Source organism: Gorilla gorilla, chromosome 18 (genome assembly GCF_029281585.2).
Source record: "Gorilla gorilla gorilla isolate KB3781 chromosome 18, NHGRI_mGorGor1-v2.1_pri, whole genome shotgun sequence".
In the NCBI taxonomy this organism is placed as follows: domain Eukaryota; kingdom Metazoa; phylum Chordata; class Mammalia; order Primates; family Hominidae; genus Gorilla; species Gorilla gorilla.
This window is the reverse complement of record NC_073242.2, coordinates 34,246,018-34,263,466: the sequence shown is the minus strand read 5'-3', so window position 1 is coordinate 34,263,466 and position 17,449 is coordinate 34,246,018. Positions and strand designations below refer to the sequence as shown.

Here is a 17,449-nt window from a genome sequence, read left to right as displayed (position 1 = left end):
CCTCTGCGCTCTGGACAGGGCTGAGCCGCGCCTCCTACCCAGAGAGGGCGCGGGAGGTCCTGCCGCGGTTTTCCACCTGCCGGGAAATCCGAGCGGCTCCTCTAGCCTCGGCGGCTGCCGAGCTCGCTCCTCCCCGTCCGCTCGCCTGGCTCAGCTCTGCACGCCCCCCAGCTAGCTCCCGCTCTAGTCACCTCTTCCCCGCGCCCCCGCCCCTCTAGAGCTCGCGCCCGCCCCCCCCCCACCCGCGCCTCCTCTGCCCGCCCTCCTCCCCCTCCCCCTTCCCTCCTGCCCTCCCTTCATTCCACAAGTGTCGCTTCGCTCTCTTCAGCGCACTTGGCGAGCTGGTGAGGTGAGAGGGATACTGCGAGAGGGCTCGGGGCGGCCAGTCCGGGGCTGCCGGCCAAGGCTAGGCGCTGCCAGCCCGATTCTCCTCTGCTCTCCACCCCCGCCTCACCCAGTGGCCGGCCGGACCTGCACCCCGCGCTTGACCCCGCTCATCCTCCCCCCGCCCGGCCGGGCGCGCTCCTCCCCGGCCGGCCCCTCGGCGCGCGGCGCGCTGGAGGCGAACGCGGGCTGAGGCGAACGCGGGCTGAGCCGAGCGCAGTGGCCGCCGACCACCGAGCGCCCCGCGCCGCTCCCTGCATGTGCGGCCCGCGGCGGCTCGCAGCTCCCGGCAGCAGCCTCGGCAGCTTCGGCCGCGCCTCGAGAGGCGGCCGCAGAGGCTCCAGCGGCGGCCGAGCGGCCGAGCCCGGGCTGGGAGACACCATGCGCCGCGTCCTTCGGCTGCTCCTCGGTTGCTTCCTCACCGAGCTGTGCGCCCGCGTGTGCCGGGCGCAGGAGCGAGCGGGACACGGGCAGCTGGCGCAACTGGGCGGCGTGTTGCTGCTGGCGGGGGGCAACCGCTCCGGGGCCGCCTCCGGAGAGGCCAGCGAGGGCGCTGAGGCATCGGACGCGCCCCCGACCCGGGCGCCCACGCCGGACTTCTGCCGGGGCTACTTCGATGTCATGGGCCAGTGGGACCCGCCGTTCAACTGCAGCTCGGGCGACTTCATCTTCTGCTGCGGGACTTGTGGCTTCCGGTTCTGCTGCACGTTTAAGAAGCGGCGACTGAACCAAAGCACCTGCACCAACTACGACACGCCGCTCTGGCTCAACACCGGCAAGCCCCCCGCCCGCAAGGACGACCCGTTGCACGACCCCACCAAGGACAAGACCAACCTGATCGTCTACATCATCTGCGGGGTGGTGGCCGTCATGGTGCTCGTGGGCATCTTCACCAAGCTGGGGCTGGAGAAAGCGCACCGGCCCCAAAGGGAGCACATGTCCAGGTGGGCTGCCTCCCCTTCGCCCTCCCCTCGGGGCTTCGCTCTCCCTGCTCTCTCCTCCCCACCTTCCCCCAGGCAATGGCGCTCCCCACGGTCCGCGCTCCCCGCATCCCAGCCTCTCCGCTGGGGGATGTCACCGGGAAGCCAACTTCGGCTTGGAGCGCGGAGAAGGGGCGCTGGGCTCAGCACAGGTGTGGGTCTGAGCGTGTTCGTGTGTGTGTGAGCGTGTGTGTGTGTGTGTGTGAGTGTGTGTGTGACTCTGCTCCCTCACCCTCTGGCCGCCTCCTCCCGCTGGTGACTGAGGCGGACTTGAGACACATAGCCTGGGAGCCCGTGGCCCCGAAGTCTTGGGATTTGGGGAGAGGGTCCATGGCACCCCTCGGATTCCAGGTGCTAGCTTTTTGGTAAACAGGGGCAGGCGAGCCCGAAAGGGGAGGGGGCGTGTGTGAGCCCGAGCGCGCGTGTGTGAAGGAGGGAGGGTCAGAGTGAGTGCCGCCTGCAACTCGTACGACTCGCGAAAAGGAGACGAGGGAGGTGGAGTGAGGGGAGGGCGAGAACAAAAGCCTTGCTTGGAGCGGCCGCCTCGCTTTCCCAGAGCTTTGCGGTCCCTGGATTTGGGACCTCAGCTGCCCCCGCCCCTTTACCCACCTCATCCCTTTCTCTGGCCACCACCTCTCCCTGCCCGGGGCCGTGGCCATCGCTGCAGATTGAGCCCCTTGCCCTGGCTGGCGTGGACTCCGGCGGCCCGAGCCCCCTCCTCTCGCGCCCTCACTTCCAAGCACCCTGATTTCGTCAACTTTCGGGTTTGCCTTGTTCATTATGCAAGCCCCAGCACCAGCTAGTTGCAGCAGATGGGAGAAGGCTTTGGGGGATTAATGGAGCTATTTGCCTTTTGCTTTTCTTTTTTTTCTTTTAAGTGTCTAAATCGATTCGCAAACTCCGTAACTTTGGAGGCGGAGGACGCAGCCACTAGGAGCACTAAGCCCCCGGCCGCGGGAGAGGCTGGGGGTTGGCGTGAGGTCCGGGCGGGCGGGGTGGAAGGAGCGACTAGCGGCCTGCGAACAGCTGGATGGTTGGGGCATAAGCTTTAACTGTCCTCTTTCAGAGTCTGGGCAACGAAGTCGCTGTATTTTCCTCTACCCTCTCCCCACCCCTTCTTCCGCGCCCCCTCTGTCGGAGGCCTGTGTGCGCGCGCGCGTGTGTGCACGCGCTCCGTGTGATGCCTAAAAAATCTGAACAAAGAGACCCACCAAAAATAGGCAAAGGAACATCACCACCTCACTAGTAATTATTTTCTATTTATACGCAGAGTATCCGATGAGATTTTTATTTTTTTCCCCCAGAGAGAAGATTTTGGGGGAAGAGGTGAGGAAGTTCTCGGTTTGGGTCAGCAGGGAGCTGTGGGTGGATGGTGGGGTCTTGCTGCACAGAAGTAAGCTCCGAGGGGCTTCAAAGAAACCCTGACCTACTAAAGGAGTAAAGCTCTGGCCCCGCCCACCTTCCGCAACCACAGGGTGTCCTGTCCCCAGCCCCACCGGCCAGGCCAGTCCCTGTTAATTCCCCGGGTCTGTGTTAAGATGAGGGGAGAAGTGGTCTCAGGACTGAGGCAGCGGGTGTCGCCTTGGTAGGGAAAGATTGACTCCGAGACAGGTAGGCTGCCTTGCAGATTTGGTTAACTACTGCTGAAATCTCCACCAAGCCCTGCCCTCGCGAACCAGCTCTTAAAAGAGTCCTCCTTGATGGTTGGCCTGACGGGAGGTGAGCAGGTGGGGAGAGGAGCTAACCTTTGGGCATCTGTGGGAGAAAGTGATGCTAGATCAGCCCTCTTTGATCTGGGCGTTCTGGTGACAGCTCTCTACCGGTTACCCAAGGGCCCAACTTCCTGGTCCTGCCCCCGTGCAGCTCTGCTGGGGGAAAAATGAACACAGCTGAGCGGGTTGCAGCTACTTTCTTCTGCAGGTGTAGGGAGGGTCGGCCTGGTGGCAGAATCTAGGGGACCCAGTCCTAGGGTACCAGAGCCTCAACACAGGTCCTCCCAGTATACATTTTTGAGAATTCCAGAATGGAGTGGAAGTGCATACTCCTGAAAAGAGAGTTGTTGATTTTTACTGGCAGCTTCTAAGGTATGATTTTCAACTGTAACTGCTGTGTAGTATTACCTAGAATGTTTTATAAAAAAAATCCTGTCACCAGGGGTCCCACCCTAGGCTACTTAGATCCAAATCTCTAGGGTGGGACCTGAGCATCTGTATTTTTTTTTTTTTTTTTGTATTTTTAGTAGAGACGGGTTTTCACCATGTTGGCCAGGCAGGTTTTGAACTCCTGACCTCCAGTGATCCTCCCACCTCAGCCTCCCAAAGTGCTAGGATTACAGGCATGAGCCACTGTGCCCGATTGCATCTGCACCTTGAAAAGCTCTCCAGGTGATGCTAATGTGCAGCCAATTGCTGTTAAGGAAAAGGAACTAATGCCTGCTGAGCACTGTACAGGGAGCCAGGCACTGTACTGGGGTGTGTGTGTGTGTGCAAGTAAACACTCTCTCATTTAGTTCTCACAGCTATCTTATGAGACAGGTACTATTTTAATATTCATATACATGCAAGAAAATAATGGCTCAGGTGAGGTGCTGTGTCCAAGATCACACAGTTAGGAAATTGTGCATTACCAGTCTCCTGGTTTTAATTGTGTCTGGGACAGATGTTTTCAGATTGAATAAACATCAGGATCTGGGGCAGTGTCCTAAAATGCAGATTCTTGAGTTCTATCCACAGAGATTGTGATTCAATAGGTTCTGGGTGGGCCCGAGAAATCTTCATTTAACAACCCCCACTCCCCTAATGGCTTTGAGATAAAGTGGTCCACACTTGGGGAAACATTGGTCCTGGGTTTGGGGATATTTCACAGGGCTGAGGGAGGGATAAATTAATCCAGGAGAAAGGAGAGGAGCCACTGTGAATCTCTTATTTTATTTGCTTTTTTTTAGAGACAGAGTCTCGCTCTGTCACCCAGGCTGGAGTGCAGTGGCAGTATCTCCGCTCACTGCAACCTCCGCCTCCCAGGTTCAAGTAATTCTCCTGCCTCAGCCTCCTGACTGGCTGGGACTACAGGCATGCACCACCACGCCTGGCTAATTTTTTGAATTTTTAGTAGAGACAGGGTTCCACCTGGCCTGGGGTTAGCCAGGCTGGTCTCGAACTCCTGACCTCATGCGATCCTTTCACCTCTGCCTCCCAAAGTGCTGGAATTACAGGCATGAGCCACTGTGCCTGACCGTATTTGCATTCTGTTGCTTGTTTCTCAACGTATGTAACCTTTCTGTGGTGCTGGGGCTACCCCAGGTACCTGCCAAATGCATCCTGGGCTGCTTACGCAGTTAATCACTTGGAGTCCCAGCTATGGCAATTGACCCAGTAGCCTTTGCCGGATTGTGCCAAGGGATGCTCCAGTGGGTGTCAACTTGCCAAGCTTGGCATCAGAGAGGCTGCTATGACGCAAAGCAGCTTCAGGTGAAATTAACCTGCCAGTCACAGCCTCTTAATTTTTGTCTGGAGCTGCAAGGGACCCTGAATGGGGGTTTGTTCTCATCCAGACTGAAAGCATATTCTCCTGAAAGTCATAAAGTATGTTGTCGCACCCCCATTATAAACTTTGCCCCTAGTGACCAGTAAACTTGGGTTTTGCTGCAGAGGCCTCCAAGATACTAGTTTGCAGGTTTAGAGTCCTGGGCCTGTGGCCTGCTTGCTTCTGGGCTAATTAGGGCTGAGAAAAGGAGAAAGACAGCAATTCCAGGAAGCGGTGGGGGGAGGCTCGCATGGGATCTCGTAAGAACCGAACAAACGCCCATTGAGCAGCTGCAAGAGCAGCCACAGTCAGTCACTATTTATTAGAATAAATGACTGCACATGGCAGCCAGCTATGGATACCAAACCATGTAGACATGCTTTGCTTGATCTGCAAGGTATTTCTACTTAGGCGTTTTTATTTTTAAGTTTTCCTCAATTTTGTGTTGTGAGAAGTTTTAAACATACAAAAAAACCTTGAAAAATCATAAAATAACTTCACTATATCCTTTATCTAGATGAGGATTTCTCAACCTTGGCACTATTGACTGGAGAATCCTGCGTTGTACGGGGCTGTCCTGTGCATGGCAAGATATTTGGCGGCATCTCTGGTCTCTGCCCACTGATGCTGGTAGCACACACTCCACACCCCAGTTTTGACAGTGAAAAATGTCATCTAAGGGCAAAACTGGCCCCAGTTGAGAACCACTAACTTAGATTGAACAATTATTAGTATTTTGTCATAGTTGCTTTATTGCTCACACACTGTTTCCATATTTTTTTCTTTCCCTTCTCCTTCCCTCCATCCCCCTTCCCCCTTCCCTCCTTCCCTCCCTCCTTTGTTTTTTCCTTCCTTCCTTATTTCCTTCCTTCCTCTCTTCCTTTCTTCTTCTCTTCTTTCTTTCCCTCCCTCCCTCCCTCCTTCCCTCCATCCCCCTTCCGCCCTTCCCTCCCTCTGTCCCTCCCTCCCTCCCTTCCTTCCTTGCTTCCTTCCTCATTTCTTTCCTCTCTTCCTTCCTTCTTCCCTTCCTCCCCTCCTTCCTTCTGTCTTCTTCCCTTCCTCCCTTCTTTCCTTCTTTTTTCCTTCCTCCCTTCCCTTTTCTCCCTTCTCTTTCCTTCCTTCCTCTCCCCTCGTCCCATCTTCTTCCCTTCCTCATTTTCTTCCTTCCCTCTTCCCCTCCCTCCCTTTCTTCTTTCTTTCTTGGCTGAAACATGTGAAAATAAGTTGCAGACATGACACTTAGTCCCTAATATCTCAGCATGGGGCTTTCCTGAGAGCAAGGACATTCTCCTACACAGCACAATTCCATTATCACACCCAGGAAAAAGAACAAAAATCCCATAATATCATCAGACATCCAGTCATTTAAAAATTTCTCACTCGCACAAAAACAGGTCTTTCAGAGCTTGGTTTTGCACATCAGGACCCAGCTCATTGTATTTGGCTGTGAAATCTCTTTAGTCTCTATTATGCATGGTGTTTTAAAACCAACTGAGACTCAGTTGCCAACATTTCCAAACTGGGAGATTTCACGCAGGAATCCAGATTCCTGATTTCTCATGAGAACTCAGTGGGTCTGGTGACATTGGATCTGCATTTTCACACAGCAGCTATTGGTTGCCACTAAGTGATGACTGCCCCCTTCAGGAAGCTCTTGGGTTCATCTCAGTCACCACCTCCACCCAATTCACTCTGTTATGTTAACTGCAGCCCCTAGAGAGTCAGTCAAGTTGGTCTGAATAGCGCAGACTCCAGTCAGATGGCCTGAGATTCAATCTCAGCTCAGCCACTTAATAGCTGTGTGACCTTGGGAAGGTTGCTTCACCTCTCTGAGTCTCAGGCTGTTGTCTGCAGGTGGAGGATTCACTGAGACAGGGCTTGGAAAACAATGAGCTCAGGACCTGTCACATGGCTACTGCTCAGCAACTATTACCCTTTTATCATCATCCTTATTATTGAAATTTTTTACCTCTTGTCTACTGAAGAGAATTATGTTGTCATCTGGATCTCGGTTACTAACCCTTGCTCTGCTATATTTATTTAACTGTGTGACATTGACCAAGTCTCCTAACCTCTCTGGACTTGCATTTGAATCTGAGTGGGAGGGGCTGGCAGGTGCGGAATAGGAGGGAGAGTCTATATGTGACTACGTTAAATACATTGCAAAGTGTTGGCCTAAGTGGTGTTGAAAAATCCTTGTTGGTTTTGCAATTTTGCCATAAGCTTATGTGTAAATTCTCATTTAATTTCACACCCTTCCCCCATGAGGTAGGCTCTATGACAATCTGCTGTTTACGGAGGCACAGATTTCTTTCCAAGAGGATGAACCTGCCCCTGGAGAGTGGAGTGTCGGACTTCAAACCTGGACAGTCTGAGTGCACGGATCCTTGGCCGCTAGGCTGCACTGCGTTTGAGTGCAAACCTGCAGGAATTCCAGACTTGTCAGATCACAAAGAAGTACGTGATGCCCTGCAAACAACAGCTCATGCATCGGGGCCAGTTCAAGAAGCTACCGTAAGATGAAGACTAGGAATGCTTTCTATATCGGCCCCAGCAGGCCCAGACGTCTTGGTGGAGGCGTTGGTGAGAAATGACCTTGAGGACAGAAGCACATATGTGAAGCTCTCTACACTTGAAGCCAGTAGGGAACACATGTCATTATTTTGTCCACCTTCAAACAGAATTGGAAATCCAAGTGGCAAATGGCAGATAAGCGTCCTGTGTGTTTTTAAAACATGCTTCAGAAGAACTGGCACCCCTTGGAAAGAAATAGCAACAAATAATGATAAATGCACCTCCTCCTCTTGCCTTTTGCCTTCCAGTTTCTCTCCTGCCTCCCATCTTTCTGTGCATTTGTGGTTATCCTAAGGCTTTGACCAGCTTCCCAGGCTGGAGAAGTCCATGTGTGCATGCATCTACTGTTGGCCACAGAAAAGTCTTAATCTATTTTTCTTTGCAGGGTATGTTGACTTCTCTTTGGGCACTGAGTCCTTGCATTTTAAAAATCAACTTCATTGAAGTATAATTTACACAATAAAATGCACACATTGTAAGTGTGTAGTTTGATGAGCTTGGACAAATGTCTGTACCTGTGTAATCATTACTCTAGAAAGCTCACTCATGCCCATTGCCCTTGCATTTTTGAAAAATAATTGATGCTTCTTGTGCAAGAAGAAGTGCTCAGGAACTCTATTCAAGTGTTTAAAAGTCAACACATAGATTGGACATTGGGATACCTGGAGGCTTTGAAGCAAGATACCGGGACTCTGAGTTCTGTTTGGAAATATTGGTGTCATATATTTGTCATTGTAATTGGAAAGAAAAGAGATGCACCATTTTCTTCTTGTTCCTTGGATAAGCTAAGCTCATTCCCACCTTGGAGCTGTTGCACTGGCCCTTGTGTGGCTGGTCCCTCCTCATCACCAGGGTCCCAGCTCCAATGTCATCTTCTCTGAGAAGTCGTCCCTGACCAGGCTTAGTTGCTTCCCACCCCAGCCTGACACACTCCAGTCCATCACCCAGTCAGTGTTATTTGCTTCATTTTTACATTATGGTCTAAAATTAACTTGCTAGTTTACTGGCTTACTAGTTTATTATCTGTCTCCTTCCATTATCCCTCTCCTTCCCTCCTTCCCTTCCCCTTCCTTCCTTCCTTCCTTCCTTCCTTCCTTCCTTCCTTCCTTCCTTCCTTCCTTCCTTCCTTCGAGACACAGTCGTACTCTGTCACCTAGGCTGGAGTGCAGTGGTGTGATCTTGCCTCACTACAACCCCTGCCTCCTGGGTTTTAGCGATTCTTCTGCCTCAACCTCCCGAGTAGCTGGGACTACAGGCACCCACCATGATGCCAGGCTAATTTTTGTATTTTTATTGGAGACGGTTTCACCATGTTGGCCAGGCTGGTCTCAAACTCTTGACCTCAAGTGATCCACCTGTCTCGGCCTCCCAAAGTGCTGGGATTACAGGCACGAGCCACTGCGCCTGGCCCTTTTATTATTATTCGTAGTAAGACACACAGGGACCACAATTGTCTCTTCTACTCAATAGTTGGATTCTGAGTGCCTAGTTCAGTATTTGGCAAGTAAGAGTTCTGCATTTGATATCCTGGTTTACCTGGCACAACAAAGCATCTCCAAATTCATTCATTCATTCATTCATTCATTCATTCATTCATTCATTCAATAGGTATTTACTGAACATCTAACTTATGCCCAACACTGTGCTGAGAGATATGAGATAACCATGAATAGTACAAAAGCAATCCCTGCCCTTGCAGAGCAAACAGCCAAATATTAGGAGACAGGTAACACAAGGAAATGTACAAGAAAGTTGAGCCAGCACTTTTATAAGTACTGGTTCTAGTACTAGCTTTCATAAGAAAGTACTGGTTATAGTACTAGCTTTCAGTACTCTCTTGTGAAATTTTCAATATTCAGTCATTTCAACCTCAAAAATGGCAACATAACTATGTTTCAACATAATTGTTGTTTTAAACAAACAATTTTGTTTCAACATAATTCTCCTGAACTGGGTGGAAGGCTATCAAGAAAAAGCTTAGCTGCTTCTTCAGGTAACTGCAAGAGACAGGGTTCTCTAGAGAAACAGAACAAATATACGAAGAGATTCATTATAAGGAATTGGAAGTCCAAAATCTCCAGAGCCTCTGTTCTTGTACAAGTCTGAAGGCCGACAGGCAGGAGAATTCTCTCTTTTTGGGGCAAAGGTCAGTGTTTTGTTCTATCCAGGCTTTCAGATGATTGGTTGAGGCTCACTGACATTAAAAGGGCAATCTGTCTTACTGGCATTAGAATGCAACCTGTTTTACTTAGCTTACTGATTTAAATGTTAATCTATTTCAAGAGCACCCTCACAGAAACACCCAGAATAATGTTTGATGAAATATCTGGGCACCCCGTGGCCCAGTCAAGTTGACACATGACACTAACCATCACAGTACCCTTAGGGTCTTGTCACTCGGAGTGTGGCCTGTGAACCAGCAGCATTTTTATCTTCTGGGAGCTTGGGCACGATCTCAGGCCCCACCTCCTGCTTATTGATTCAGAATCTGCATTTTAACAAGATCCCCAGGTGATCTGGATGCACCTTAACATCTGAGAAGCAAACTATGTGCCGCAAACAAACGCCAAGTTCTTAGGCATTTGTGTGGCTTGGAGCACATAGTTGGTTCTTTCTACTGTCTAATTCATTACATTTTTTCAGCACATTCCTGTCTATAAATGTTTTTTTGTATGCACCCCAATATATGCACATTTATAAGCATATGCATGAACCCACGAACAATGATTAGGTACATTATGAGGCATACGTAAGGACAGAAATTTCAAACCAAGCTTGAGGGTGAAATAAACATTATTTGAAAACCTGTTGCTAATTGTGATGACTTCATACTATCATTAGTTACTATCTCAATGCATAATGTACAGTGACGGGTGAAGTTTATCATTAATAAAAAAAATCTGGATTTTAACCATTCCTCCTGAGCATTTTCATTATTTTATCTGACTTTGTTTTGATCTCAATAGACTGTAATTGTTTTACCCTTGTGAGAAGCTTTTGAAGTGAAGGGGAGGGGAGTCCAGTTTAGTGTTTTCTTGTGCTTGCATGATCAGTGCTATCTTCAGGCTGTGGTTTTGTTAAGAAGGGGGCATTTTTAAACCACATGTCTGCTTTGTGATGGTTAGCCAAGTCAAAAGTATTAGGTCGGTGCAAGAGTAATTGCAGTTTTTGCCATTACTTTCAATGTCAAAAACCACAATTACTTTTACCCCAAGCTAATAAATAATTTAATCTGTGCATCCCCTTCGGGGGCACATATAATTGCCATACAGGCAGCACATCCCAGCGACGGGACTGCTGGTGGTCATCTTCCTTGGTCCAAGGTTCCCGATTCCTGCCATCTTACATGGGCCTTCTGGGAGTGGGTGCCAGCATCAATACACATAAGACCATACAAAAAAGTTCTGACATTTCCTTCCCCCATACCAAATCGGTTTATGCAGTCCATGGAGTGAGCGAGTCACACTTCAAAGACTCTTTGTCCAGGAAATGAAGGTCCCTAAAGACTCTTCATTTCTGCCGCACACTCTAGGAAGGGCTGCCCTGGGGAAAAGTGTCCTTGGACTTTTGGGCTGAAATTTCACAAATTTTGGTACTCAAGAGAAGCCCAGGGGATCGGCGGATGGCAGAACCGACCAAGTTCACAGTAGCCATTCTGATTACGTACTTTGTTATCCTTTCAAAAGCCTGAATAGTTCAGAGTTTTGGGGCGCGGGAGACTGGGGGACTCCTTAGAAAATCCGATAAAAATGATGGCTTCTTGCTCGAGAAACATGCACAAACACAATTTCTATCCAGTTTCAGAGGATTCAGCGATCTCCTGAAGCTCAGCATGAAGAGCCTGTTTACAAGTGAAAAAGGCAAGTTAGGTTTGGAAGGCCTCTGTCTTTTGTCTCAAAACTTTCTTTCCCTGTAGCCCCTTTGAGTTTCAGACCCTGCTTATTGCACGGAGGTTGCAAGGAGCCCAAACTTTGATTTCAAAGACGTGCAGGATTGCATCTCCTTCCAATCCCCCACTGCTTAGTGAGTTCACGTGGGCAGTAGTTCACTCAGTGAAACAGGTGATGCTGATGGACACCTTGTCACGTGCCCCTGCTCGTTGGCCCTCTTCCAGTTCCATTGGCCTTCTTGCTTGTTCTCCGAATATCTCAGCTCTTTTCTGTCTCAGGGCCTTTGCACTTGCTGTTCTTTCAGCCTGGAATGCTTTTCCCATCATCTTCACGTGTCCAACTCCTCGCTGTTCAAGGCCCATCTCCAGTGTCACCCCCTCACAAAGGCATTTCCTGATTTACACCAAATCCCTCCCTCCTTTCTGTTTATTTGTAACTTAAAAAAAAAAACGTATACAGTTCAGTGGTTTTTGGTATATTTAAAAAGTGTACTTTAAAAAAGTATAGTATGCGATTCAATGGTTTTTAATATATAGGTTGGTGCAAAAGTAATTGTGGTTTTTGTCATTACTTCTTTTTTTTGGCGGGGAGGAGGGGGCTGAGTTTCACTCTTGTTGCCCAGCCTGGAGTGCAGCGGCGTGATCTCAGCTCACTGCAATCTCCACCTCCTGGGTTCAAGCAATTCTCCTGCCCCAGCCTCCTGAGTAGCCGGGATTACAGGTGCCCACCACCACGCCCAGCTAATTATTGTATTTTTAGTAGAGATGGGGTTTCACCATGTTGGCCAGGCTGGTCTTGAAATCCTGATCTCAGGTGATCCACCTGTCTTGGCCTCCCAAAGTGCTGGGATTACAGGTGTGAACCACTGCAACCAGCCCATTTTTGTCATTACTTCTAATGGCAAAAGTCGCAATTCTTTTTGCACTAACCTAATACTTACAAAGTTGTGCCACCATCATCACTACTTACTCCAAGTCCAGTATCTAATTCTAATAAGGTTTTAATCACCCTTACAAAAAAAATCCATATCCATTAGCAGCCACTTTCCTCTCCCCTCCCTGTGTCCCCTGGCAACCATGAATCTACTTTCCATCTTTATGGATTTGCCTGTTCTGGACATTGGATATCAATGGAATCATACAATGTGTGGCCTTTTGTATCTGGCCTCTTTCACTGGGAATAATATTTTCAAGATTCATTTATGTTGTAGCAGGTACTAGTGCTTCGTTTCTTTGTACGGCTGGAGAATATTCCATTTCCTGTAACACATCTCGTGTGTCCATTCATCAGCTGACGGCCATTCAGGTTGTTTCCGCTTGTTGGCTATTGTGAAAATTGCTGCTGTGTCCCAGGCTCTCTTGATCACATTACTCTTATTTATTTGATTTGCAGCCCTTGTTTATTTGTTTCTTTTTTGTTTGTTTTTCTTTTCTTTTTTTTTTTTTGAGATGGAGTATTGCTCTGTCGCCCAGGCTGGAGTGCAATGGCATGATCTCGGCTCACTGCAACCCCTGCCTCCCGGGTTCAAGCGATTCTCCTGCCTCAGCCTCCTGAGTAGCTGGGACTAGGGGCATGCACCACCACGCCCGGCTAATTTTTGTATTTTTAGTAGAGATGGGGTTTCACCATGTTGGTTGGGCTGGTCTCGAACTCCTGACCTCGTGATCTGCCCAACTCGGCCTCCCAAAGTGCTGGGATTACAGGCGTGAGCCACCGTGCCCGGTAGTTTATCTACTTAACATGTTTATTTGAGTTCATGTCCTTTGTAGGGACATGGATGAAATTGGAAACCATCATTCTCAGTAAACTATCGCAAGAATAAAAAACCAAACACCGCAGATTCTCACTCATAGGTGGGAAATGAACAATGAGATCACATGGACACAGGAAGGGGAATATTTATTTTTTTTTTTAAATCTTCTCCCATAGAATATAAGCTCCAGGAAGGCAGCAACCTTGTTCATCTTGGGCACTGCTGTATCTTCAGGGCCTTATATAGTGCATGGCACATAGTAGACGATAAATATTTGTTGAAACAATGAAAGAATGATAGCTGTTGTTATTCTCTTGTCTCTTAGCAGACTCAATCTTTTCCTCTCATTCATGTGGGGCTCTTGCTGTTGTGGCTTCTCACAACGCGGCTGTTGTGAGAAGCATGTGCACTAGTCCGCGTAAAGTCCCTATGTAACCTCTGTCTCACAGCCGAGATGTCTCCTCACCAGCTCTAGTTCTTACCCCATCATTCCATTGCCCCGTGATCGACAGTTCCCCATGCTTGGGGCCTCTGTGGCCTTAGCACAGTCTCAAATTTGAATGTGTAGCAGATTCTCACAGGTTGCTGGGTGAACTCCACCCCTGTAGTTTCTGACTCAGGAGGGCTAGATGGATCTGAAAATTTGCATCTTAACGAGTTCCCAGGCGACACTGCTAGGACACTGACACCGTTGATAAGTGGACTGTTGTTTGAGAATCACTGCTGTAGTGCGGTAAATTCCAGCAGACAGGCTGGGCCTGCTGAATTCATGGGTGGTCTGCGTGGGTTTCCCCCAAACAGCTCCTCTTCCGACTCTGTCTCCCAGTGTGTGGGCTTAGAGGGCTCTGGCCAGCTAAGGGCATGGGGGTATATCCCCAACCACGGCAATTCTACTTGTGGGTTTGCACCCTGGAGAACTTCTCTGTGGTACAGAGGAGGCCGGTATGAAGATGTTTATTGGCCAGCTGCGGTGGCTCGTGCTTGTAATCCCAACACTTTGGGAGGTGGAGGTGGGAGAATCTCTTGAGGCCAGGAGTTTGAAACCAGCCTGGTCAACATAGTAAGACCCTAAGACCACGTCTCTACAAAATAAAACAAATTAGCTGGGCATGGTGGCATGTGCCTGTGGTCCCAGCTATTCAGGAGGCTGAGGAGTTCAAGGCTGCTGTGAGCCATGATCACACCACTGCACTCCAGCCTGGGTGACAGAGCAAGACCCTATCTGAAGAAAAAAAAAGATGTTTATTGCAGTGTTGTTTATCGGGGCTGGGGAGTTGGTGACCATCTAGATGGCCATAATTATGGAAATAACAAATGGGGCTGATAGTCTGCTGGTTTGCAATGATGGCAGCTGTTTGTAGCTGCCATCCATTCTGATGGGTTTCTGATGGGCCAGTTCCTCCACCATACTAATTATTGCATATGAAGACTCATTCATGAAGGTAAGTGAAATGTGGGGATTGCATATGATGGAATACTATGCAGCGGCTGCAAGGGATGAAAGGGTTTCACATTCAGCAATATGGCTAACACTCACGTGTGAACAAAGGAAGAAACGGAATGAGGTTTATGGTAAAAACACTGTTTATGTAAAAGACACACACATATACAACAATACCTACAAAAATATATATCTTTCAAGGATATTCATACAATCTAAATAAACACATGATGGAGTGTAAAGAGAAAAAATGCATTGGTAGGTCTGATCTTGGGTGTGGTATCTGTTTGACAGCTCTCTGGTCTGTTCTACGTATGAACACTGAGTTTTGTGTGTGTGTGTGTGTGTGTGTGTGTGTGTGTTTTTTGCTAAGTTTACATCTAATCATGAAGGTCACTGTCATAGGTTGAATTGTGTCTCCATCCCCCTGCACACTCCAAAAATACTCAGGCTCAAATTCTTGTGCCACAACTTACCGGCTCTGTGACCTTGAGCAGGTCGATTCACCTCTCTGAGCCTTTGTTTACTCATCTGCAAGGAGTAATAATCCTCATAATGTGTTTTGTGCTGTTTTGTTTAGTTAAGACGTAATGCGATTAGCGTGGTGCCTGGCTTATGGCAAATACTCAATAAATGTTATCTACTGTTACTAATACTGGGCCATTGCTGTACATGAAGGGTTTGTATTTAGTGTTAGATATAAAGAGAGAACTAAATCTATGGAGTGCAGACACATTATATGTATTCATCATTTAATCCTCTTAAAAACTCCGTGGGGTAGATAGTCCTGTTATTACATGGCTGCTGTGAGAAGCATATGCACTAGTCTGCATAAAGTCACTATGTAACCTCTAATTACAGTGATTTTATTTACTTATGTTTTTCTCTACTCCACCCCTAACTAGAATGGTGGCTCCATGGAGTAATCCGCCTTGCCATTTGTTCGCGACTGCAGTACTCGGCGCATAGCAGCTGCCAATCATTGTGTTTTGAATGAACAGATTTAAATTCTTTCTTCTTTCAGGGCCCTTGCGGATGTCATGAGGCCACAGGGCCACTGCAACACTGATCACATGGAGAGAGACCTAAACATCGTTGTCCACGTCCAGCATTATGAGAACATGGACACAAGAACCCCCATAAATAATCTTCGTAAGTACAGCTGCGTGAACCATTTCCGGTCCCATGGGGTGACCTGAGCAGTGGTCACATTGCCAGATTTCGTGGAGTGTGCTTGGGTTAGTTAAGAGCTCTTTGTGGGCAAGTTAGAAGCTTTCTTTCATGTCTTTTGGATGAAGCTGAATTTAGCATCATCGGATGTCAGTTGGTTGCTTTCTTAAATGGCGATCCACTTGGTTGGTTTCACATGATTGATACTTTTAGCTAGTAGACTGCTCGACTGGTTCATCTTGATTGATTTATTAACTAGATTAGTGGCCCTCTTGGTTGTTTCATCATGGTTGGGTACTTAGTTAACCAATGGATTATTGGGTTAGTTCATTTTAGCTAGTCAATCTGTTAGCCAATGGTCTGCTCGCTTATACGTCTGCCTCCTGAGGTAGACCAGTTGTGACTTCTAGGTTTCATGCTGTTTTCAAGTATGAAATACTAGTTCAGAAGAATTATGTCTATTATTTGTAAAGCTAGAGTTTCATAAAAATAATCCACAGAATATTCCGTGTGTAGGGGGTGCAGGGAGTGGTTATTGAATTTCGGTCCTGTTGATTTGAGGTTCCTCTGTATGATTCAACAGCAGCAAATTCGTTTCCATTGTTCTGCCAGGGGAAAAAAAACTGTGTTTGCTATTGTGTTTCAATAGGTATTTTTCACAGAGCATGACTGGGGATCTTGGTATACTCCCAAAGATTTTCTTTCCTTTCAAAGGTCTGCATATACAATATACATCATGGAGCTGATGCTCTGACCTATGAGACTGGAGAAAAAATAAGATTGTTTAGTTTTTGACAATAATGTAATACTGTGGTTACCCCAGTAATTATGTTTTCAAGTAACCCCCACATTAAAGTAATGTGGAGGGTTTGGTTTAAAATAACAAAAGCCAGACAATTTAAAGAATGCATTTAGTTGTGGCTGGAGGTTCCTGAAAACAGAAACAATTCTAATGTTGCACATTTTTACAGACTGGGTCGTCTTTGCTGAGGCTCCACTAGGAGTTGCCTGGGTGTTTTATTTGCTGAATCATAGTTTTGGACTGTTTGTTTGCAAATTCTTATGCTCAATGGGTAGAGGAAGAAGCCTGTGGAATTTGACCTAGGCAATGTGAATTCTCTGATTCTGCCTAGTGATGATTTTTCATGGTTTGGAAATTGTTGCAGTGTGTTAGTAAAGTCAATGTTTGCGTGGTTTGAAAAATAGGCTACCAAATAGGATGTCTTAGGTTTAAATATATTAAATAATTTAACATTATTAGTGAACTGGATCACAAAAGGGTATGAGAAATAGCAACATTTTAGAACAAAATACACCAGCAAATGGAAGTTTTATAACCAAATCCCATAGCCCCCCGAAGATATGGTAAATGGCATCAATTCTGACACGGCAGTTGCTGTGTCCGATTCTGGCTTTAATGGAAATGAGCACATTTTCTTTCAGTTGACACTGGGAAATAAGTTGAACCTAGTCGTGTGCTTCAGTCCTAAACATCATATACAAATGAACATGATCACAGAGCAGAGAAATTGAAAGGGTGTCAAGTCCTTGGCTGTAAAAGGTGATTGCTAACAGGATTTTCCCTTGAAGTTCCAATCTCTAGGATGATTTTTGAATCAGCACTCAAATGAAATAACAAACTCATTGAAGTCACCTAAGTTTCATCATTCCATCAGGTGGGCAGGAAACCTTAATGAATGTTGCTTACGTAAGGCGTTTTCATTGAAAGTTGTAC

The 17,449-nt window shown here is 47.7% G+C and overlaps 1 protein-coding gene across 2 annotated transcripts in view; it reads left to right on the top strand.

Moving 5' to 3' along the window:
• Positions 1–298: 298 nt before the first annotated feature.
• The window catches only part of SHISA9 (shisa family member 9), a 336,834-nt gene continuing 319,683 nt past the window's right edge, over positions 299–17,449 (top strand). The window contains exons 1-2 of one of the 2 annotated variants that reach the window (XM_019011378.4): positions 299–1,328; positions 15,569–15,696. In XM_019011378.4, coding sequence (XP_018866923.3) covers positions 643–1,328; positions 15,569–15,696 — 814 coding nt within the window. In that variant the 5' untranslated portion in view covers positions 299–642. Of the gene's footprint in view, positions 1,329–7,158; positions 10,376–15,568; positions 15,697–17,449 lie in introns of those variants that run through there. The other variant, XM_031003146.3, reaches the window with a different exon arrangement.